Source organism: Onychostoma macrolepis, chromosome 07 (assembly GCF_012432095.1).
Source record: "Onychostoma macrolepis isolate SWU-2019 chromosome 07, ASM1243209v1, whole genome shotgun sequence".
Classification (NCBI taxonomy): Eukaryota; Metazoa; Chordata; class Actinopteri; order Cypriniformes; family Cyprinidae; genus Onychostoma; species Onychostoma macrolepis.
The window spans coordinates 4,530,599-4,547,825 of record NC_081161.1 but is presented as its reverse complement, the minus strand read 5'-3'; the positions used below and the strand labels follow the sequence as shown (position 1 = coordinate 4,547,825).

The 17,227-nt window shown below is 44.8% G+C and overlaps 1 protein-coding gene across 1 annotated transcript; it reads right to left on the bottom strand.

Annotated features, from left to right (window-relative positions):
• Positions 1-1,508: 1,508 nt before the first annotated feature.
• On the bottom strand, positions 1,509-14,352 carry LOC131543516 (uncharacterized). The gene is made up of 7 exons (XM_058780895.1): positions 14,007-14,352; positions 2,969-4,978; positions 2,726-2,889; positions 2,418-2,638; positions 2,085-2,214; positions 1,888-1,988; positions 1,509-1,641 (listed from the first exon to the last, which is right to left on the bottom strand). Exons 2-7 carry the CDS (start codon positions 4,761-4,763, stop codon positions 1,509-1,511), a joined length of 2,544 nt encoding a protein of 847 aa, XP_058636878.1. The 5' UTR covers positions 4,764-4,978; positions 14,007-14,352.
• Between the last annotated feature and the right edge of the window lie 2,875 nt (positions 14,353-17,227).

Genomic DNA, 17,227 nt, shown 5'->3' with positions numbered 1-17,227 from the left:
CTCCACTCGTTACCTGTATTAATGGCATCTGTTTGAACTCGTTATCAGTATAAAAGACACCTGTCCACAACCTCAAACAGTCCAACTCCAAACTCCACCATGGCTAAGACCAAAGAGCTGTCAAAGGACACCAGAAACAAAATTGTAGACCTGCACCAGGCTGGGAAGACTGAATCTGCAATAGGTAAGCAGCTTGGTGTGAAGAAATCAACTGTGGGAGCAATTATTAGAAAATGGAAGACATAAAAGACCACTGATAATCTCCCTCGATCTGGGGCTCCACGAAGATCTCACCCGTGGGGTCAAAATGATCACAAGAACTGTGAGCAAAAATCCCAGAACCACACGGGGGGACCTAGTGAATGACCTGCAGAGAGCTGGGACCAAAGTAACAAAGGCTACCATCAGTAACACACTGCACCGCCAGGGACTCAAATCCTGCAGTGCCAGACGTGTCCCCCTGCTTAAGCCAGTACATGTCCGGGCCCGTCTGAAGTTTGCTAGAGAGCATTTGGATGATCATATGGTCAGATGAAACCAAAACAGAACTTTTTGGTAAAAACTCAACTTGTCGTGTTTGGAGGAGAAAGAATGCTGAGTTGCATCCAAAGAACACCATACCTACTGTGAAGCATGGGGGTGGAAACATCATGCTTTGGGGCTGTTTTTTTGCAAAGGGACCAGGACGACTGATCCGTGTAAACGAAAGAATGAATGGGGCCATGTATCGTGAGATTTTGAGTGAAAACCTCCTTCCATCAGCAAGGGCATTGAAGATGAAACGTGGCTGGGTCTTTCAGCATGACAATGATCCCAAACACACCGCCCGGGCAACGAAGGATTGGCTTCGTAAGAAGCATTTCAAGGTCCTGGAGTGGCCTAGCCAGTATCCAGATCTCAACCCCATCGAAAATCTTTGGAGGGAGTTGAAAGTCCGTGTTGGCCAGCGACAGCCCCAAAACACTACTGCTCTAGAGGAGATCTGCATGGAGGAATGGGCCAAAATACCAGCAACAGTGTGTGAAAACCTTGTGAAGACTTACAGAAAACGTTTGACCTCTGTCATTGCCAGCAAAGGGTATATAACAAAGTATTGAGATGAAATTTTGTTATTGACCAAATACTTATTTTCCACCATAATTTGCTAATAAATTCTTTAAAAATCCTACAATGTGATTTTCTGGATTTTTTTTTTTCTCATTTTGTCTCTCATAGTTGAGGTATACCTATGATGAAAATTACAGGCCTCTCTCATCTTTTTAAGTGGGAGAACTTGCACAATTGGTGGCTGACTAAATACTTTTTTGCCCCACTGTATATATTTTTATATCTTTCATTTATAGAGATTTATGTAATAAAAGACTTAAGATTTTCTGTTTTGTTGAAATATTAAATCATCAGTACTTTAGTAACTGAGAAAAAAAAACTAAAACTGTTTAAAAGCTGTACTGTGCTCTGTGTTGGAATGACTGCAGAATTTTATGACAGATTTTTGACATCAACTCAGTTCATGATGCCGAGTTGATGTCCATAATGACACTTTCTCTGGAGTTCCATCCTCTTTCTTTGGCAAACAAGTACACACTCCCAAAGAGATCAGGGAATAAAGCCATCAGGTTGATTTTCACAGCATCTGGTTTACTGTGGAGAGAGCGACAAAAAAAAAATTATTATTGTGCACAAAAGTCTTAAAACTGAATGAGTTTGAAACTCATTTTTCATACAGTTCTACAATATTTCTCTACTTCTGCCTGTTGATCGTACTTGATCAGTTGATAGTTTATTTATACTCCGACTTGCATTGTCAACACATTACCAGCTGAGGATTTGCTATGCAACATTTCTTTACAATTCAACAATCCATCGTCAGTTATTCCTGTAACTCACTAATGCTCGTGTAGGTTGCGTATAAATCGCAGCAGGCCCAGTGTGTTCTCAGGATAGGCTTTCTTCTTACCATCCATTTTCTGGATAAGCTCTGACGGCAACTGTGAAAACAATATTTTGACACTGAACGATGAATTTCCACATTATTAATTAAAGATCTAGGCAATAACAGCTGTTTTTTAAAATGACTGACTTACTTTAGTCTTCCATTCAGAAAAGCTTTTCCCCTCTGTGTATTTTGAGATGGCATTAAGCAGCTCCTCATCTTTATTACGACAATTGTCAGCCTCTTTCTCATTTCCCAATATTTTCAGATACCGCAGTTTCCTGAGACAATTTCAGAAACATTATACAATCATCTATTCTATAGTGTCTAAAAACGATATACAAATAAATTGTGATTAAAAACAGAGATTGTTTTAGGCTTAAAAGGAACATACTGGGAGTAATGACTCATGGCACCTCGGACATATTCATTTAAGTTTTGTACTGTATTTCACCAGTCAAATGCAATCAAGATCATATTTTACCGTTCATCAGTCCAGAAGAAGGGGTGTGCAAGGGTTTGCTCCACAGTCGGTCTGTTGTTTGGATCTTCATTAATCATCCACTCGACGAGATCCTTCGCTACATCATCATCCAGATGCTTCAGTGAGTATCTTCCTCGTGAAATGTTGTACTCACAATCCACATCTTCACCAAATGGATGTTGTCCTCCAGAGAGAATGTAGTAGACTAACATCCCAGCAACCTTCGCACAAGTTACAATGTACTACTAATTCAGAATTAGTAAAATTTGAGCAAACTTTGAGTAAATTAATAAATACTGAAAACACACCTGAATGTCGGAGCTCCTCTTGTATCCAGTGTTGAACTTCTCATTTATGTTCTCTTTTGCCTTCCAGCATTTAGTTCCAGCGATGCTTGTTCGTAAAGTGGTTTCACCCTGTTTCAGACGGCGACTTATGCCAAAATCAGCCAATTTGGCTTTTCCTTTTATGTCTATAACAAACAGAAAGTTCAAATTATTTCTAGAAAAAATGGATTCTAATTAATTTAATCACATAAGTTTAACTCCTACCAATCAGGACATTCTGGGGTTTGATGTCTCGATGGAGTACTTTGGTTTTCTGGTCGTGTAAAACCTGTAAACTGCAGAGAACTTCCTTCACCAGCTTCTTCAGAACCAAAGATCTCTCAGCGCTGTCATCCGGTAAATGGTCTTGGATATATTCCTCCAGTGTGTACTCACAAAGCTGAAGAACAAGGTATCCGAAATTGTCATCTTCTGCAAAGTCCACATAGCGCACAATAGAGGGACTGTCAAGTTCTGGAAGCCGAAGAAATTCCTCCTCATTTCTGAGGACTCGGTAATTAAACCTGTTCATTCGTTTCACAGCCACCTCAGTGCCGTCATCCTTCAAACCAAGGAAAACGTGTGTTCCATCACTTCCATCAGCGATCAGAAATTCAGGATCAATAACAAGAGTAAGACCTGGCAGTCTGTATGTCCTGCTACCATCAGTGTTAGCTAGCTTCTCAAGCTTGGACCTCCAACGATGGCTTTTTTGATGCCACCTTCTTGAGCTATTTGGGCTCTCATCAGGTTGTGTGAACGGCTGCACACTTGAATTTGATTCCTCAATGGATGTCACTACAGAGTCTGGATGCGGTTCCTCTTTATCTTGAAGCTCACCTTCTTGTGATCCAGCCTCTTGCTGAATTTGTTTCTTCTTCTTCTTCTTCTTCTTCTTCTTCCTGGTTGTCAATAGAGCTGCAGTCTCCTCACATAAACCATCCACTGCACTTAAACCTGCTGGATGTCTGAGTGATTCATCCAACTTTTGCAGCTTTTTTTTCATGACTTCATCCATCTCTGTCTCTGCTTTAATAAGTGTCATCTCTAGGATGGGTGACAATCCACACAATGCTACAAGTTCAGGAGCAATATCATTTATATAGGCAAACAGTCCATAGGTCCAAACTCCAATTAGACTTGAATGATCAGGACGTGTGAGAGGCAACAGACTTTTGCATAACTTCTCATAGACAGAATGATTGAGTCCCACTTTCTGCTCAGACGTCTTCTGCATCATAACGTTGAGTATCTTTAGTATCAGATAATTGACTTTTTCTCCTTGTGTGTTTCCAGAGTGCTGAAGTCTGTTTGTTAGAATTGGCACAAGATCACTGAATACCTGAGAGGTGATGTTTTCACTGACACACAAAGCAACATTTAAGCAGTTCAGTGCAATCAGACAGTGTTCCTGAGGGATTCTTGGGAAGCGTTTGATGACTCCCTCGATGTATCTGTCTGCACTCTTTGTATCTTTTAACCACTTGATGGCGCTCTGACGATACTGCTCTGAACTTGGACCAATGACACCATAATACACCTCAAACAGAATTGTATGAATGAAAGGATCCTCTTGAAAGAAATGTTCCTTATAGATTATGAAAACTTCTCTCTGATTTTTTGTTCGTACAGCACAAGAAAAAGAGAAAAATAGATGTACTTTCTCAGACTCTTCACCCTGTGAAGATAATTGATGAATCATTTTCTCCACCTTTTTTTCAAGCTCTGGATTTGTCTCATAGTTCCTTTCAGGTGAAGCTCCAGCCTCTATAAGTGCTTTCACAATGTCTTCACAGTTTTGACCAACAGCACATTGTAATGGAGTAAACAATTGTAATTGATGTCCATCTGGGTTAGCTTTTTCTGCAAGTAATCTTTTCACGATACTCAGTGAAACTCCAGGTGTAAATGCAGCATAATGTAGAGGTGTCCATCCTTTTGTTGAGTGTATGTTTGGATCAGCTGACTCTTTAAGTAGATAAGAGCAGATTTCTTCATTTCTGCATATAACTGCTGCCATTAATAGTGTAACATCATCCTTCCAAACTTCAGAAGGGTACAATCCATTAATATCTCTTCCTCTTATTTAATATTTAATTTAAGTTTCTTTAACTTGTTTTTCATGATGCATTGTATTAGAGGATCTGTTTTTCTAGGTACTGCTGGTGCTGGCACTGGAACTGCAAATGGTACTTGGATCTGGATTTCCATGGATCTTCAAATACTCGTAACAATCTGTTGAGACATGTTAAAGACTTGAAATTTGGGTGCTAAACATTAATTCTTCTTTTCTTCTTTCTTTACATTGTTAATAGTTAATCTTGAGTCATAGTTGAGTCATATAGACAATGAAAATAAAATGTGTGTGATGCTATTGTTTTAAGAAATTACATTTTAAAAAATATGAACATTTATTATGTAAAATATTCCAACTATAAATGATTCATAAGCATAAAATGTACCATGATTAAACTGTCCTCATGAATACCTGAGCTCAGTTTATTACATTGAACTTTGTGAAGTCACTTGTTACAGCAATGGTATATTCACAACTTCAGGGACACATTTCGACTTTTTCAGTTCAAGTTCCAGTGCATTTACTTTTGTTGTTTGTCCAAAAGCAACATAAAAGAACAGAACAATTCCCAACATGAAGATCAAACCAGTCAAGGTTTGAATCAACTACAGTATTGCTACAAAGATGTTTTCAAATCCTTTATTTTTGGTCTCCCCTTTCTTTAATGTTTAGTTACATCTTTGTATAGGCCTGTAGTACAAAGTAAAATGCTAAATACGACATTACGGAAAAAAACTGTGAACTCGCGTAACCCTTGTTCTCTGAATAGGGAACGAGACGCTGCGAACACCGGACACCACGCATAAACGCAGAGACCAGCCGATGTCTGCCCAGGGGAATCTCATCTAGCTCTCTTTGAGAGGCGATGGCCGCAACATAAACCCTTAAGGTGGTAGCAGCTGCCCCTGCCTCACTCACTCACTCACTTCACTCACTTAAAAGTTTCTCTTGCAGGAACTCTAGCACTGAACCAATAGGGCAACCAACTGGGTCCACTGCGTGGGCTAAACACCAAAACTCAAAGACCTTCCATTTGGAAGAGTACAGCTTTCTAGTGGAGGGGGCTCTAGCACTAGCAATAGTCTCCTGAACCTCAGCAGGAAGGCCAGAAGTCAAAACCTGTGATCCTGGATGGGCCATACCCACAGCTTCCAGATCTCGGGTTGAGGGTGCCAGATCTTGCCCTGAAGCTGAGAGAGCAGGTCCTGCCTGATCGGAATCTCCCAAGGGGACTGATACAGAAGAGGAATCAGCTCCGAGAACCACGTCTGGGATGGCCAGAACGGGGCTACGAGAAGGAGACGGGCACCGCTCTCCTTGATCCTGCACAGAACTGCCGGAATCAGCTTGACGGGCGGAAACGCGTACAGCCTCATGTCCGGCCAAGGGTGAGCGAACGCATCTATGCCCAGAGGTGCCGGGGAACTCAGGGAGAACCAAAGCGGGCATTGGGATGACTCCTGCGACGCAAAGAGGTCCACTTCCGCTTTGCCGAACACATTCCAAATCTGGGCTACCGTTTGGCGGTTCAACATCCACTCCACTGACCTGAGCTTCTGTCTTGACAGAAAGTCGGCTGCGAGGTTCAATACTCCCGGAACGTGAACCGCTCTCAAGGAGAGGAACTTGTCCTGAGCCCAAAGGAGGAGACGGCGTGCATGCCTGTTCAGGGTGCGCGACCGTGAACCCCCTTGGCGATTTATATGGGACACTACGGCCATTTTGTCCGTCCTGACAATCACATGACACCCCTTGAGTGAGGGGAGAAAGTGAATCAATGCCAGGAAGACAGCTCTCAACTCCAGGCAGTTTATGTGCCATGAGAGGAACTCTCCTGACCAAACTCCGCACGCCGGTCTGCCCTCGAAGACCGCGCCCCAGCCTGTCAGGGATGCGTCTGTCGCGCCCATTCTGACTCCACTCTGGAGAAAAAGGGGATCCCGCCATATTAAAAGGGTGCGAAGACAACTGCGCGACACCCTTACTAGGCGAGTGGCTGGACCTGCGGAGTGGATCCCTGAAAGTTTCAACCACCAAAGGAACGGTCTCATGTGAAGCAACCCCAGAGGCAGCACAGGGGAGGCTGCAGCCATGAGGCCTAAGAGCCTGCGACAAGTGCTCACGGAGACATGATGGACTAGTTTGAAACTGGCCAAATATGTATTGAGGCCGGAAATCCGTGCAGGAGCCAGACGGGCCTGCATTTGAATGGAATCCAAGTGCACTCCCAAAAACACAGTTTGTTGGGAGGGGGAGAGAACACTCTTCTTGGTGTTCAATCTGAGGCCAAGAGCACGAATGTGGCGCAGGACGACATCCCTGTGACGGCTCACTGACTCCCTGGAGTGGGCCAGGATAAGCCAATAGTCCAGGTAGTTGAGTACACGAATGCCCTGGAGCCTCAAAGGGGCCAGAGCAGCGTCCATGCACTTTGTGAACATCCTCGGAGCCAAAGCCAGGCCAAAGGGAAGAACCTTGTATTGGTAAGCCTTGCCTCCAAAAGCAAACCGAAGGAACTTCCTGTGCCGCCGAACGACCTGAATATGAAAATAGGCATCTTTCAGATCGACAGTGACAAACCAGTCTCCCACTCGAATCTGAGACATAATAGTCTTTAACGTCAACATCTTGAACTGCCCTTTGTAAAGGGAGAGGTTGAGACGACGCAGGTCCAGAATAGGTCGAAACCGCCGTCCCTCTTCAGCACAAGAAAATAGCGACTGAAAAAGCCTCGTTCCAGATCCGATTGAGGGACTTCCTCTATTGCCCCCTTGAGGAGGAGGGAGGACAGTTCCTGCTGTAGCACAGAAGCCTTTGAGGCGCTGCTTACTACTGTCAGGTGAACCCCGTCGAAGCGGGGAGGATTGCGGCCAAACTGGAGTGTGTAGCCGGACCGAATTGTGCGGAGAACCCAAGACGATACCCCTGGTAGACGCTCCCATTCGTGAAAGAAATGCGATAGAGGAAGCAGAGTGTTGTAGTCTAGAAGACATACCTGAGTTGGGGTGTCGAGAAGGTCTGGAGGGGGTGATGTCGTCCACCACGAAGGAAAGCCTATGGTGTCCTTGGTTAGGATGAGGGAGTCCACGGTGACCGAAGGCTGTGGGAGAGAACCGAATGTGTCTCCTATCACGCGAGCCGCGGCTGACGAAGGAACAAGTAGTTGGGGGAGAGAGCTTGATGCGTCTCCCAACTGCCACATTGAAAGAGACTGAAGATGGCCGTTCGCTGCACACCGAAACCTGCTGGGCAGACGTGACCGATCTGCGTGAGGAGAGTGTGTTAGAGGTGGGCAGAAACATTTGAACGGTCTGGCCCTGCCTCGTGAGGATTCTGGACAAACTCTCCTCATCCCGACCCGAGAGTCAGGAGCGACTCGATGGAGCTGAAGCGGCAGGCCTGTCAGGCCGCTTCAGAACAATCCTCCTGCGTGGTCGCCGGTGGGGCAATGGTCGGCCGCGGGCTCCCAGACCGTGCTCGGAGGGGATGAACCGGGCGCTGCTCCTACTGGCGGTCTCCTTTCTAGGCAAGGAGCTCTCTAGACAAGGAGGAGGAGGGGGTGTTAGAGTGGTCCCTCGCACTCCTAGGCATAAACTGCCTGAGGGCAGCTGACTGAGACTTGGCGGATCGAAACTTCTCCACCACAGAGCTGACCGCCTCCCCAAATAGCCCAGTTTGAGAAATGGGGGCGTCAAGGAGAAAAACTTTCTCTTTCTCACGAATCTCCGTGAGATTAAGCCATAGGTGGCGCTCTGCAGCTACCGAACCCGCCATAGAGCATCCTACAGCACGAGCAGTGTGTTTAGTGGCTCTCAGGGCCAGGTCTGTGGCTTTACGGAGCTCTTTGACTGCCTCTGGAGATAGCCCGCCACCCTCATCCATTTCTTTGAGGACATCCGCCTGGTAGGCTTGGAGAATGGCCATAGTGTGGAGGGCCATGCCTGCCTGACCAGCAGCAATGTAGGACTTCCCGATAAGGGTGGAAGTGGTCCTACATGGTTTGGTTGGAAGGAGGGGGCGGGACTTCCATGAAGGCGCCAAAGATGGTGAAAGGTGAGAGGCTAGTGTGTCCTCGATCACCGGAATGGCGGTGTAGCCCTGCTCCACAGAACCCACTAGGTTGGTGAAGTCAGCGGCTGTCGCGTTAGTAAGGCGACACCCTTACTAGGCGAGTGGCTGGACCTGCGGAGTGGATCTCTGAAAGTTTCAACCACCAAAGGAACGGTCTCATGTGAAGCAACCCCAGAGGCAGCACAGGGGAGGCTGCAGCCATGAGGCCTAAGAGCCTGCGACAAGTGCTCACGGAGACATGATGGACTAGTTTGAAACTGGCCAAATATGTATTGAGGCCGGAAATCCGTGCAGGAGCCAGACGGGCCTGCATTTGAATGGAATCCAAGTGCACTCCCAAAAACACAGTTTGTTGGGAGGGGGAGAGAACACTCTTCTTGGTGTTCAATCTGAGGCCAAGAGCACGAATGTGGCATAGGACGACATCCCTGTGACGGCTCACTGACTCCCTGGAGTGGGCCAGGATAAGCCAATAGTCCAGGTAGTTGAGTACACGAATGCCCTGGAGCCTCAAAGGGGCCAGAGCAGCGTCCATGCACTTTGTGAACATCCTCGGAGCCAAAGCCAGGCCAAAGGGAAGAACCTTGTATTGGTAAGCCTTGCCTCCAAAAGCAAACCGAAGGAACTTCCTGTGCCGCCGAACGACCTGAATATGAAAATAGGCATCTTTCAGATCGACAGTGACAAACCAGTCTCCCACTCGAATCTGAGACATAATATTCTTTAACGTCAACATCTTGAACTGCCCTTTGTAAAGGGAGAGGTTGAGACGACGCAGGTCCAGAATAGGTCGTAAACCGCCGTCCCTCTTCGGCACAAGAAAATAGCGACTGAAAAAGCCTCGTTCCAGATCCGATTGAGGGACTTCCTCTATTGCCCCCTTGAGGAGGAGGGAGGACAGTTCCTGCTGTAGCACAGAAGCCTTTGAGGCGCTGCTTACTACTGTCAGGTGAACCCCGTCGAAGCGGGGAGGATTGCGGCCAAACTGGAGTGTGTAGCCGGACCGAATTGTGCGGAGAACCCAAGACGATACCCCTGGTAGACGCTCCCATTCGTGAAAGAAATGCGATAGAGGAAGCAGAGTGTTGTAGTCTAGAAGACATACCTGAGTTGGGGTGTCGAGAAGGTCTGGAGGGGGTGATGTCGTCCACCACGAAGGAAAGCCTATGGTGTCCTTGGTTAGGATGAGGGAGTCCACGGTGACCGAAGGCTGTGGGAGAGAACCGAATGTGTCTCCTATCACGCGAGCCGCGGCTGACGAAGGAACAAGTAGTTGGGGGAGAGAGCTTGATGCGTCTCCCAACTGCCACATTGAAAGAGACTGAAGATGGCCGTTCGCTGCACACCGAAACCTGCTGGGCAGACGTGACCGATCTGCGTGAGGAGAGTGTGTTAGAGGTGGGCAGGAACATTTGAACGGTCTGGCCCTGCCTCGTGAGGATTCTGGACAAACTCTCCTCATCCCGACCCGAGAGTCAGGAGCGACTCGATGGAGCTGAAGCGGCAGGCCTGTCAGGCCGCTTCAGAACAATCCTCCTGCGTGGTCGCCGGTGGGGCAATGGTCGGCCGCGGGCTCCCCAGACCGTGCTCGGAGGGGGATGAACCGGGGCGCTGCTCCTACTGGCGGTCTCCTTTCTAGGCAAGGAGCGCTCTCTAGACAAGGAGGAGGAGGGGGTGTTAGAGTGGTCCCTCGCACTCCTAGGCATAAACTGCCTGAGGGCAGCTGACTGAGACTTGGCGGATCGAAACTTCTCCACCACAGAGCTGACCGCCTCCCCAAATAGCCCAGTTTGAGAAATGGGGGCGTCAAGGAGAAAAACTTTCTCTTTCTCACGAATCTCCGTGAGATTAAGCCATAGGTGGCGCTCTGCAGCTACTGAACCCGCCATAGAGCATCCTACAGCACGAGCAGTGTGTTTAGTGGCTCTCAGGGCCAGGTCCGTGGCTTTACGGAGCTCTTTGACTGCCTCTGGAGATAGCCCGCCACCCTCATACATTTCTTTGAGGACATCCGCCTGGTAGGCTTGGAGAATGGCCATAGTGTGGAGGGCCATGCCTGCCTGACCAGCAGCAATGTAGGACTTCCCGATAAGGGTGGAAGTGGTCCTACATGGTTTGGTTGGAAGGAGGGGGCGGGACTTCCATGAAGGTGCCAAAGATGGTGAAAGGTGAGAGGCTAGTGTGTCCTCGATCACCGGAATGGCGGTGTAGCCCTGCTCCACAGAACCCACTAGGTTGGTGAAGTCAGCGGCTGTCGCGTTAGTAAGGCGGGAGGAGAAAGGCTGTTTCCAGGATCTGGAGATCTCGTGATGCAAATCACTGAAAAATGCTAGCTTTCTCCGTTCAGGCCTAGAATGTGGGCCACTAAGGAATCGCTCGTCAAGCTTAGACGACTGGGATTCGCGGGGCTCGTCGGGCCAATCAATGGAGAGCTTTTCAGTGGCGCGAAAGCACGTCCACGAGCTCTGAGTAAGCCGCGCTTCCTGCCCGCTAGGCGGGAGAGCATCGGCTAAAGCAGGCCCGAAATCCTCAGAGTCGGATGCTGCTGTGAATAACACGTCATCTAGGCCGAAGGAAACGGAGTCGCGTGCCTCCGGGCTAGGACATAAATACTCATGCGCGAACTCAACCGGAGAATTCACGTGCACGTGCTCAGGCGAGAGAGGGAGAGAAGAGGCGAAGCCTGTCTGCTCACTCTCCATCGCCTCGAGCTCCACATCCGAACCCCAGGTCGTGGATTCGCGGAGGGCGGCCTCAGCGGCCTCCGGAGCACAACGGGGAAAAACGGATGACTCCCTCTCAAAAACCGCGAGCCTAGTGCGGAGGGTTTTGAAACGGAAGTTTTTGCAGAATTTGCATTTCGTGATGCCGTAAACCGCCTCGCGCGCGTGCGAAAAACCCATACATTTAACACACTTACTGTGCGGGTCGTCGCTCGCGATGAAACGAGAACACGGCGGCTGACAGCGACGATACTCCATGGCACTTCACCGCAAGGAGAACAGAGTTCCACTACTGCAGTCGCCGAAGTGCAAAAGAAGAAATCCCAAGAAAGAACGATCGAAATCGGGCCAGAAAAATCGCAACAGAAGGGCTAAGATGGCCACTTCGTGAAGGCAGAGAAATCTGAGGAGCAGATGGCGCGTTTGCCAGTATAAGGAGGCGACGTAAGAACGTCGAAGACGGCATCCGCGCCATCAGCCAATGAATTGGCGTGATTCTATAAGGGCTTCAGACAATCGGCACACCCAGAGGGCGTTCCTAAAGCATCTTAGCTTACGCAGCGTTGAGTGAACCTATGAAAGGGAACAGATATTTTTGTTTTTATCATAAAAGAAAACAGCATGTCTAAACACGCCTGCTACAAGCACATGCCGCCCATAAGAGTGTGCTCGTTCATAAATACAGAAAGAAAGTAATATTATCTGGAGTCACATAGCCAGGGCCGCTTCTGGCCAAATGGGTGCCCTAAGCAGGATTGTATTGTTGTGCCCCCTCCCTCAAATATTATGGAAGTAAACAAAAATGCCTACTATAGGGGTCAAAATAGAACTTTAATAAAATATAAAAGTAAACAAATAAATAGTAATTAAATTGTATTATTTACAATTCCAATTCATCTTTATGTCATCTATAGCAGTGGTTCCCAACCACGATCCAGGAGGCCCCCCCAAAACTTCAAAAGTTTTTCAAAAATTACCCCAAAAGTTTTCTATGTCTCCTTAATCAAACACACCTGATTCATATCATCGGCTCATTAGTAGAGACTCCAAGACCTGAAATGGGTGTGTCAGACAAAGTAGAGATGCAAAATGTGCAGTGTTGGGGGGGCCTCCAGGAGCGTGGTTGGGAACCACTGATCTATAGCAAAAAGGTGGCCAAAAATTAGAGATTAAGTGGATATTTGTTCAAAATGTTTGTTCAAAAATATCAAATGTTGGGTCAATAGCCTATTAGACAAGGACTTGATTGTCCTGTAAGTGTAAATGTAGCAATTACCAGGCCTTTGGCTCCCTTTGCAGGCATTTGTAATAACATGTAATGTTGATTAAAACAAAAAACAAAAAAAAAACAATGGACACCATCACAAAATTTGTAATGGTTTTACTGGTTATGGTAATTGGTCACCTTCTAAATCCTAATGGAATATGTCCCAAAACACACTACAGAATGTTTTTAATGGTTAAAAGTTGATGGTTTGTAATGTTTGTAATGGTATTTGTGATTCATTTTTTCAGCAGGGTTGCCTCATTGTTTTTATCATAGACTGTAAAAAAAGATGGACGACGCGTCTCCGCTTACTTCCACTACAGAAAAGTGAAGCGAATACATCTCAGTATGGCCGCTGCCATCTTGAGTAAATGACGTAATTTGGAGCCCGAGTCTGCGCAGTAGAGGTTCGTTTGGAGCCCGAGTCTGCGCAGTAGAGTCGTGAGGTGGAGCCGCGGAATCAAACTCCCGCCCAAACTCCTGCAGACCCAATCAACCATAACGACACGCCCCATTTTTATAGCATCAAATTACTAGTTAAAATCAAACGTATCACAAAAACGAACAATTTAACAGATAACAACTACCTTAAATGACCAAAACCATATTTCGGAAAATTGTATTGGAAGTGTAATTTATTTTTATTTTGACTGAAGTCCCATTCGGTTACATGGAGCGGGCAGGGTTTATGACCTGTACTGCAGCCAGCCACCAGGGGGCGAGCAAAGAGCCCGCAGCTTCACTTTTAAGGACGAGTGAGACACACCCGGGGTTTTTATATAATGCATTTTAAGTCATTTTAAAGGCTGTTGTTGGCTTAGGTTTGTTTTTATAACCACAAAAAATATTATCTTAATACTTCTTTGTCTATTATTATTTGAAGTAACAAAACCATGGTTAATTTGCGGTTCCCATGGCTACAAGAACCATGATTTTATTTTTATTTTGTAATTTATTTATTTATTTTTTATTCGTGTTAAAACCATGGCTAACTTTTGTTAGTGAACATGGAAACGCTGAGAGAATATTAGACGCGTTGGTGGTGGTGAAATTATTACCGACATTAAAACACGTTATTGACCTCAACACCCAAAAACGTTTCACTGGATTTTGAATGTAGCCTACCTGAAAGTGAAGCACGGGCTTCGTTTTCATCTTTTTTTCCTTCTCTTGGCGCCGGATTGCTGATGTCTTTTCACGGGCATAGTTATCCATCAATTATGATCATTTGCATTCAGCCGCAAACATGAGGTGTGAGCGGTCGTGGGTGCGAGAATGGCGCGTCACTTTTTTTCTTTTTTTTTTTGTTGAGCAACTGGGATGGTGCCCTACGCAAACTGCGTACTCTGCGTATAGGGAGCGGCGGTACTGCACATAGCCATGAATGTAAATGTGACATTTAATATAACTGGTTTGTGTGACTTTTTAAAAGGTTTAAAGTAAAAGTTGTTAAAAGACTAGCAATGTAATTGCTTTTGATAAACAGCCTACTCAGCAAAACAGAAGTCTGATTAAATGCTAAAAAAATATGGTTTTTAAATAACATGGTAAAATTGTTATAATTACCTATTTTATTCCCAGAAATCGCAGACACTTTCCATTCAGAGGTAGGCCTACTATCTACGTTGATATTGACCTTGATAGTATTTGGTATCTGATAAAAGGTAAGTGCTATACCTTCCTCGTTCTTACACATTGTGCACGTCATCCATCCCACGCCTACTTTAGGAAAAAAGGTTGTGTAAGAAACCACTGAAAGGTGTTTGGCAATTTGCTGCAAAGTCAATGCTACAGTACTGATTTTCAATTTATGGAGCTTTGGTGAACATAATGAATGTCTCTGAAAATCATAGTGGGGGAAAAATAGCAATTCTATGCTTGTGAAAGGAGCAATTTACTTTTCAGGTTTCCTGTGCCAGCCGAGCAACTGCTAATAGGTGCGTTCGACTTCATGCGGCGCGGCAAAAATCGGATGCCGCCCGACAAAAGCAATGCATTCTGGATAGAACATTTGTCAGACTTTGACCGGTGTTGCAGCCGCCTTACGATCACTTGTGCCATCAAAGTACCACGAGAGCAAAACGAGACCAGCCGCCGAGGTCAGGCGCTGCAGTTGCTCAAAATCGGCCGTTTCTCAAACAGAAGGCTGCATCCTCCGGAGGTCGCATCTGCAGGCTGCATACGTCATCAAGCCTGCTTTATTTCAGTTAACTGAGCATTACATTCCCGAGTCATAAGAATATTACAACAATTTACGCTTAACTAAGAATAATAGTCAAATGTATAACTGTTAATATTCTAAAATAAGATCTTCTTTATGACGTATGCAGCATATTAATCTTTGTTAATGTTAGTTAACGAAAATACAATTGTTCATTGTTTATTCATTATAGTTCACAGTGCATTAACGAACGTTAACAAACACAACTTGTGATTTTAATAATGCATTAGTAAATGCTGAAATTAACATTAACTAAGATTAATAAATGCTGTAGAAGTATTGTTCTTTCTTAGTTCATGTTTACTAATGTTGTTAACTAATGTTATCTAATGAACCTTATTGGAAAGTGTTACCGATAACTGGACTCATTGTAATCATTAAGAGTTGGTTGTAACATTTTAAATTAACTGTTACAACTATCCCCAACCTAAACAGCCATAACATAGCTAACTGTTTTAGCATGTGGGGTTTAAGTTAGCATGAATGCAAAGTATCACATTAAGATTGTATCTACAACACAATGATTGCTAGGCAAAAAATTATCTTAATGAAAAATATTGGTTTCTTTCCTGAAAATCAGTTTTTTGGTCATAAAATCTACAATGTTGCTCACATTCACATGCCACTTCTTCTGTAACATAAAAAATGTGAATGGAGTGTATGATATTGATGACATGACCACAGCTCTTTTCTGACTTGTCAAATTGACCGTGTTACAACACTCCCCGGTCTCCCCTACAAAATGTAACTCACTAATGCTCGTGTAGGTTGCGTATAAATCGCTGAAGGCCAGTGTGTTTTCAGGATAGGCTTTCTTCTTACCATCCAGTTTCTGGAGAAGCTCAGACGCATCTAACAAAAAATATATATTTACAATTTGAATCTGTCGTTATGGCCCAGTTTAACCCCTTGGGTCTACTGCTGCAAGTTGCTTTTCCTTCCTCGTTCTCTCTCTTCGACTTTTCTCGTAGAATAGAGACTTTTGGTGATGGCTTACGTAAAGTATAAATCTAAAGTGTTAAAACTAGTAATTTGTATTGTTTCTTTACCAAATGCATTTCACATTGTTAGAATAGAAAGAGTAAAAGTTTCTCCTCTTCACAAACGTCGATATCAGCGCGCTCATTTATAAATACATGAATAGCTGTTATAATCCATAGCCGTTTTACATTAAATAACCACGAGTGTAAATGTGACTGTGTGTTATAACTGGTTTGGGTTAATTTCAGGTAAGTTTAAATTAAAAGTTGTTAAGAGAATGGCATTGATCTGTGATTGCTATTGATACATGCTCAGCAAAGCAGTCTGATCCTAAAAATAACGACTTTCAGATAGCATGTTGAATGGTTATAATTACTTATTTTAGTCCCAGAATTTGCAGAAACTTGCATTCAGTACAGGCAGACCTATATAGTTGATACTGACAGTGATAGTAGGCTACACCTTCCTCATTCTTCACACTGGACACGTCATCCACACACGCCCTAATTTAGAAAGAAAAAAGAAAAAAGGCTGTAGGCTATAAAACCACTGAAAGATGTTTGGCAGCTTTGTAGCCTAACTAATTAACGCAGTCGATTAATCTATGAACGGGTTCAATTAAAAATCGGTTGAGTTTATACAGTATGTTGTAAATTTCACTACAAGGCTTCCAAGACAATGGAAGAAAGCAGAGTTGTGCGCAAGCTTTGTGTGCAGTGACTTCGCAGCTCTTCAGATATGGGTGAAAATAAACCACTTTGAAAGAAGAAAAAAACACTTCTTGTTAATATTTGCTGCAGGCCAGATCAAAGGCATATTGCTGCCCTCCACAGTTCATCTGGAAAACTCTTGCTTCCTGGGTTTGTTTCATAATTGCCCTGGAAAAGTAATTGTACGTAAATCCAGCGATAATGGTCACTGGCTCATTTGTGTGCTTACAACTGATGACATGTTTATTATAATAGGGAATATATATGTTTATAATAATATCAATCAAAACAGGGAACTGCTATCGGAGGTTTCTGAAGTTATAATGGGCCTGAAACTTAAATATTCTACAGACAATATTATATTAGGAGGAGATTTTAACATGGTGCAGGATGACTGGTTGGACCGCTTTCCGTCTAAATTTAATAGTCATCAC